The sequence below is a fragment of the Platalea leucorodia genome (assembly GCF_965183815.1).
Source record: "Platalea leucorodia genome assembly, chromosome: 6".
NCBI classification, from domain to species: Eukaryota; Metazoa; Chordata; class Aves; order Pelecaniformes; family Threskiornithidae; genus Platalea; species Platalea leucorodia.
This window is the reverse complement of record NC_138828.1, coordinates 69863664-69870687: the sequence shown is the minus strand read 5'-3', so window position 1 is coordinate 69870687 and position 7024 is coordinate 69863664. Positions and strand designations below refer to the sequence as shown.

At 42.6% G+C, this 7024-nt stretch overlaps 1 protein-coding gene across 1 annotated transcript; it reads right to left on the bottom strand.

Moving 5' to 3' along the window:
- Window positions 1-6161: 6161 nt before the first annotated feature.
- Window positions 6162-6788, bottom strand: FGFBP2 (fibroblast growth factor binding protein 2; the record flags this gene model as incomplete). The annotated part of the gene is made up of 1 exon (XM_082315476.1): window positions 6162-6788. One exon carries the CDS (start codon window positions 6786-6788, stop codon window positions 6162-6164), a length of 627 nt encoding a protein of 208 aa, XP_082171602.1.
- Window positions 6789-7024: the final 236 nt, after the last annotated feature.

Here is a 7024-nt window from a genome sequence, read left to right as displayed (position 1 = left end):
GGTCCTGCCAGCCACACCTCCCCTGAGCACCGCTGCTCCCAGCTGGACCCTGCAGAACAGCCAAAATGCCTACATCTGCCAGCAAAGCACCCTCCTCAGCACTACTCAGGGCCCCAGAGCCACAATCCAACCCGGACACCATGACACGGCCCCACAACACAACAGCACCCAGTCCCCCAAGCACAGCCTGCTTGCACCTGGGCCACGGGCAGCTCACTCAGGAGACGACCCTCATGGAGGCCATGCAACTTTTTCCCCATGCAGAAACAGGTGCTGCTCAAACACTCGAGCCTCAGCTTCATTTATGCCATCTGAGGCACCAAAGAGCCATGACAGTCTCAGGTAATGATTTCTGCACAAGATGTGGAAACCCTACTCCACGCTTCCCTCCTGTTACCCTCCCACACTGACCACTCTCCCGTGTGATCGCCGAGGGCATCACATAACCTTCCCCAGCTGCAAACACGAACTTGTGGATTCCCACATTAGATTTCGGGAGTGTAGAAGATGGGGGATCACCTCAGTACCTCAGTGGCAGCACCCACGTGGCTGCCGCCTGTTTGAAGGGGGGCAAGAGGGGAGAATGGTGGGCAGCACCCCTGCCTGCCGGGCAGCTTTGGCGGAGGAAACGGCGAGGCCCCTCTGTCAGAGTTCAGAGCCTGAATTTTGCTCACCATTTCCTTTGGCGGGAAGTTTCTAGCCCTCTTCAGTTCCTAGGCAAATTCTTCATTTTCTTACAGCCTCATTTGTGGGGAGGCCCCCCTCACACACCACGTTACGCTGGTAAGACAAATAAAGGGGCAACCAATTTCACCATTTGCACATTAATTTTTACGGGCAGCAATGGTAGCGACAGAGTAATGCAGTTTTTTACATCTGCAGCCAGCAGACCTAAAAGGACACCTCTGTTTCCCCTCCTGACTACAATCATTGTAAGCCCGGCGGCAGCGGGAGCCTGCCAGGGGTTGGATGCCTATGGCGAGCAGCTGGTTATGCAAACAGCGTTATAACCTGCTGAGGAGCGGGAGGCGGGGAGGAACGGGAACTTGCGCCCCAAACCAGACATCGGCCTCAGTTTTTTCTTGCTCTGTACGTACCGCAATATAGCTACTCAGAAAACTCAGCACCTGGCCTCCTGCCGAATGTTTATGCAGTTAACTTTGTATACAAGATGTGAAAGTGAAATAAATAGATTGTCTGATATGACACGTCCATGAGATAACACCGATGTCTTGTCATCATACTGACTACACCTCTTCTGCTTTGTCTTATTCTTCCTGTTTTTGTATATGTATCACATACTTTTTGCCACTGTAAAATGATCTGTGCAGCCTGATGAGGGCAATTCTCTTGTTTGTAAGGGAAAAAGCAGAGAGAGGCAAAAGAAATCTCCTGTGCTGCATCTGACTGCTCTTCAGAGAAGAAAGCAGAGATTGGGAAAAGTAACAGCAAGAGAAACAGAAAAAAGAAATCAACAACCATAAAGCTCCTAAAGAAGCAGGAATGGCAACAGGCAACTTCGGGAAATTTTAGTTTTTCCTTTGTGTTCTTATTTTTGTGGAAGATCTCCATCCCTAAAATCCATGCCATATCAACTATGACACCTATTGAAAAAATCAAGAATGCAAAACGTAAGAAAGACTGCAAACCATGCAAGAGCGGCCAGACAACATACCTTAAACAATTCTCAGAAAACACCAGAGTGCATTACCACATCATTGAGATGATTTACAGGCAGACTAAGCAACGTTATTATTGAGGTGTGGATTTGGTCTACTTTAACACAAATAACCTACACACTGCAAATGGCAATTTTCTTAGTTTTGGATACTTGATTTTAAGGCAAAGACCTGATGTTCGGTGTTCCTTAACACCTGTATTTGTTTATTTTCTCTGCTGTCAAAACCAGGCTAAATAAAAATATGTACCAAAAGACAGAGGCACTGGCCAGAAGTTATCCAAGATGATGCATTCGACTTTATGATGGGATCTGCCATCAGAACATACTTAAGAAAATAGAGTTTCTGGTTTGATTTGATATAGTTAGAATGGCTGATCCAAGAGCATTCTTTGCACTTTAAGGAGACATGGATGCAAATGGAAGCGTTCATTATTAAATAGCCAGAACTTTAAGCTTGCTTCTGTGTTTCCATTGTAAATCACAGAATCATTCAGGCCAGAAGGCACCTTGGGAGGTTTGTACTCCAACCTCCTACTCAAAGCAGGGTCACACTGAATTCAGCCTACGTTGCTTAAACTTTGTCCAGTTGGGCTTGAAAAGCTCCACAGACGGAGATTCCAGAGCCGCTCTGGGGAACCTGGTCCTGTGTTTATCCTCCTTACAGTGAACGTTTTTCCTTACAGCAAGTCAGAACCTCACCTGTATCAATTTGTGACCATGATCTCTTTTGCTTCTCTCACAGAAGCCAGCTCCGTATTCTCTATCCTCCTCGTATGCATTGGGGGGCAGCTAAAGCCCTCCCCAGGCTGAACAAGACCCCCCGTTCCCTTGGCCTTTCCTCACAGGAGTGTGCTCCAGTCCCCACCATCTTGGCGGCTCTCCATTAGACTCGGTCCAGTCTTTCTTGGATCTTAACTCTGTGAGCTAAATACACATCCTTTTATACACAGGTTCTCCAAACACATCATTTTTGCTTTTCTTGGAGGCTTACCTTGTCAAAGTAGTGAATACTCATGATGCTTCTGTGGGAACCCAAACGTGAGGATCTTGGACTACCTCACATTGCACTGAATTAGCAGCAGAAGCAGCGGGCCCACGTATCAGGGATCTCCCTGGCTGCAGGAATCCAGACAAACATTGTTGTCTGCTGTTCCTCTGTCAAGAAAATAAAGACAAATTCCATCTCGACTTGAGCGGATTTCCTGAGGTACTTACGTATACAGGCTAAGGTAAAATGAATGAAACAGCAGGTTTCATTCATTCATGAGGTACTTGAAGATTGCATTAAACTCACCACAAATAGTTCTCAATTCATCCTTTCATTAATGAATAGCCTTTCAAACCAAGAAGTTACTGAAATGTCACGACTGTACGTTTCTAGTGCTAAACACAATTAAATGGTAATGTAGCTGATACAATCACAGCACTGTTACACTACGGTGGGGTATTTCAGTTAACATCCAATTTTTAAACATTGTGAAAGCAAGATCATTACAGTTAACTGACTTGCTGATGGTGCATAATGATGTTGCCTATTGAAATGCAATCCAAGCCATGCATCACCTTGCTACCAAACTCTTCACCTTTTTGTAAAATTTAGTGCTTAAGTATGTATTTTGGATTCTGGATATTTTACAAGAAGCATTTCACAAAAGAGGGGCCTTTGGTGCAAGACTATTTGATTCCTAATTTCCACTTGAACAGTGAAGCTTCAGGTGGTCATTGCAGACAACACAGTGCCAAGCACGGAGCCCTGTGCAGCAGAGCTCTGCTCCGCTGAAGCGAGATACAAGTTCCCTAGGAAACCGCACTACCAAGTATGTGGGACGTTTGTCCTCCACTGAGCAGAATCAATGACGGCCACGTATTTTGGACTGTATCATCAAGAGTTCTACAAAGTGTCAGACAACGTTGCTGCCTTCTGTGCTCAGTGCATATACATATAAAGAGGGCATAAAGGGGAAAATTTTCTTTTGGTGAATTGATGAAACCTCTTTTCTCCTGCTATCAGTATGGCGGGTGACTGATTCTCCCAGACTTCTCTCAATACAAGACTGTCTCATTTTTGAGGTCATTACTGTTGTAGTGGATACTACTGCAAAATATTCACTCTGCAGTGTGGATTTTGCATCACACAAAAGAGGAGTTTTAAAATATTTAAAAAACACATCTCAAGAAAACTCTCAACCTCCCCTTAACACTTTCCAGTAGTTCCCAAATATCACTGATGCATTTTGCATGTTTGCAAATCAAATAATTATATTCATTTCTATCACAGAAATAAGTGAATAGGTGTACTACCACATTTTTTACTCGCAGCACAAGAGCCTGGCAAGGGTAACTGAAGTTACAAATGAAGATTAACCACACGAGATTTATGGCTGACAAAAACACAGACTTGCTTGAGCTTGCATTTTATCAGCATTCAAGCTATATTTCTGCCTTGTACAACCTCCTGCACTGATCCTGTGTTCATTACTTGCTGTTCCTTTCCATATATTTCAAAGGGTTTGGGGACAGAAAATTATTTCAAGTTTTTTGGTACAAGGCACAAAGTTTAGTGATCGGACAGTCACGATGTGGAATTATGAACTGAAAATTACAAATCTGTGAGTAAAGCTGGAGAAGTACTTCAGCGTAACAACACCTTGCAGAAACTTTAACGGCAAATACAGAGCACTACTGATTTCTGTGGTATGAAGTTCTTCTAGTTATATCCCTGCTGCGAAGCTCACTTTGGAACAAAAGGGATCTTTGTTAAAAATAATCTGAATTTAAATGTGTTCTAGTCTCTGACAACAGGCTATTAGGTCTTGCTTTGTGTTGAGATTTATGCAAGTGCCCAAGTGCATGGATATGAGTTACCTTTCAGAATATTTACTGAACCCAAACATTAATATTACCACTAACAGATCCTAATAACACTGAACTCTGCAGATGTGTCACAGATGAACACTTCTCATCTGCTGTGTTTAGAAATGTATTCTCACACTACTCTTATTTCTCCAATCTTTTTTTCCCTGCTGGCTGAAACTTATCATTGTAATATAAACATAACAACATTGAAAATATTCATGAAAACATGTTCACAGTGGGAAAGTAATGACTCAAACCTGTAACTTCTCTTACACATTCTACCAACAATCTCTTAAGAAACAAGTATCAAATACCATGACTTTATACAAGTAGCACCATTTAAAATTTTAAGAAAGCACACCGAGTAAGTTTTCAAAAATCTTATTTTTATTGTTTGCACTAACTGTAGTACCATTTACAGCTTTCATCTCTAACAAACGGAAGTGAATCAGCACACACAAAAACCTAAGGTCAGCACTCAAAGTGGAACCTTGGTTACATAAAAGCAGCACACCTTGGTGTGTAACAGACCTAGGAACAGTTAGTTCATCCTAGCGCTTTAAGTACAGACACTCCAGTTTCATGCATATTTCAGGGATGTTAAAAAGTTTCATTTTAGGGGTGCAAAAAGAAAATAGCTACAAGATTTATAGAGATGATTAATTTTTAAACCAAAATTCTTAAATCTAAATTATTAAAGTACAGCAAGGACCCTTCTTCAGCTGTAAAAATTTTGCTCTGCAAAACAAAAAAGAAAAAACATTAGTCACTTTGCTGTATTAAGCACAAGTAAGATCATTAGCAGCCTAAACACTTGCTGGCTCATGCTGCATATATTCCCATTTCTGTCAAAAGTTTGCTAGGTTTAGTTACCAGCTCCTGGCTTTCCCTCCGAGCCGAAATGGAAGTGGGTATAAAACCAATCACTTCTGCGAGGGCTTTGCCTTTCTAAATCCTGGCTGAAAACCTCAGACTTACCAGACAAGCGCCTGCACGTGATCCCCTATTGCCTGTGCAGAAACAGACTCGCAAACCAAGGCAGTCCATTTGGTTTTACTCATTTCTGCAAGTTGTTTATCAACTAATTTTTAAAATTAAAATGGTTAAAATGGTTAAAATGGTTAATTATTAACTAGCAGTTTTGACGAACAAGATTTACCCTCTCAATTTCTGAATGCAGTTTTAAACGGTTCTAGCTGATGCACTTGTTACTGGATCTGATGTATTTGTTATTTATCTTACTTCACTGGCTTACATCTAGAAGTCAGCACAGGAGACAAGGAATGACAGAAGGCGGAAAACAAGCCCAATTCAAACAGTTAGAACTGAAACACCATAGGATTAGTAACAGATAGGACAAATATCTCAGTACATACTAAAGACCTCGCAAGAGGCTGTCAGGGAGTCCTGAAGTAGCAGCCATCACTGGGAGTTTAAGCTGTCCAGCCCTTCAGAAGCCACAGCACAGGCTTTGCCACATTAGATTTTAGTGAGCGAGCCTAGAACCAACCTGTCCGCACCCCTGAGAGACCCCCTAGATGAAAATAAAACAGAACTACAACAGGATTACTCTTAGGTATATTCTGCTGTGCTTCAAGATGGGAGTTTTACCTGAAGCAAATCCTTAACCTCTAAAGATGCCAAAAATGTAGGAGCAGAAACCATGCAGGGATTCCCAGCAATGTTCCCGTGCCAGTTTCATTGCTTCTGTTTCATTTTCAGACCCTTGACCACGTTGGGTTGGTTTTATAAGAGGTAGTATTGGAGGTTTCCCTATTTTCTTAACAGAGCTTCTCCCTGCTCCCCTCATAGAAATGGAAGTCTTCTGGACTGATTTGTCCTGGTTCGCTAGATCTTCTGGCTCCATACCAGCAGCTATTTTCTTCATGAGAGCCTCTGTGGGAGCCTTTTGGCACATGGTGGTCTTCAGCACTTGTGTGGATTCGCAAGCGTGCGGCAGCTTTCTAAGTTCCATGGCAATCTGATTCCAGTAAATTTTTGGATTGTTTCTGAAAGCACGACAGACTGATGGCTTGCCAGTGAATTCACACCAGTAGGACATGCCTTGGCTTTTGCATTCAATTCTAAGTTTCATCTCCTCGTCTCCACTCATGCTCATTGTGCAAACATCTTTAGTTTTAGTCCGAAAATTGATTTCTTCACCATTGCTTCTTTTCTTTGGCTTCAGCTTCTGCCCCAGTCCTCCCATGCCACAGATCACTACTAGGAAAAGAAGAGCAAAACTCTTCATGGTGAGAGGAGCTGATTGAGATCCTTGAGCAACACGACCCAAAAAAGTAGAAGCAATAAGTGGCTGCTCACAATTTAAAGGCTTGGTTCACAAAGAGGCCTCTTTCCAGCGAAACATGGGATCTAAGTTTTGGTTGTTTTTTTTTTTTTAATAGAAACAATAAATCACACTTCAGTAGGCATGTGCCCATAATTTATAGCCTGAGGGAGTGTCGAATAACCTGTGAACTCCCAAGA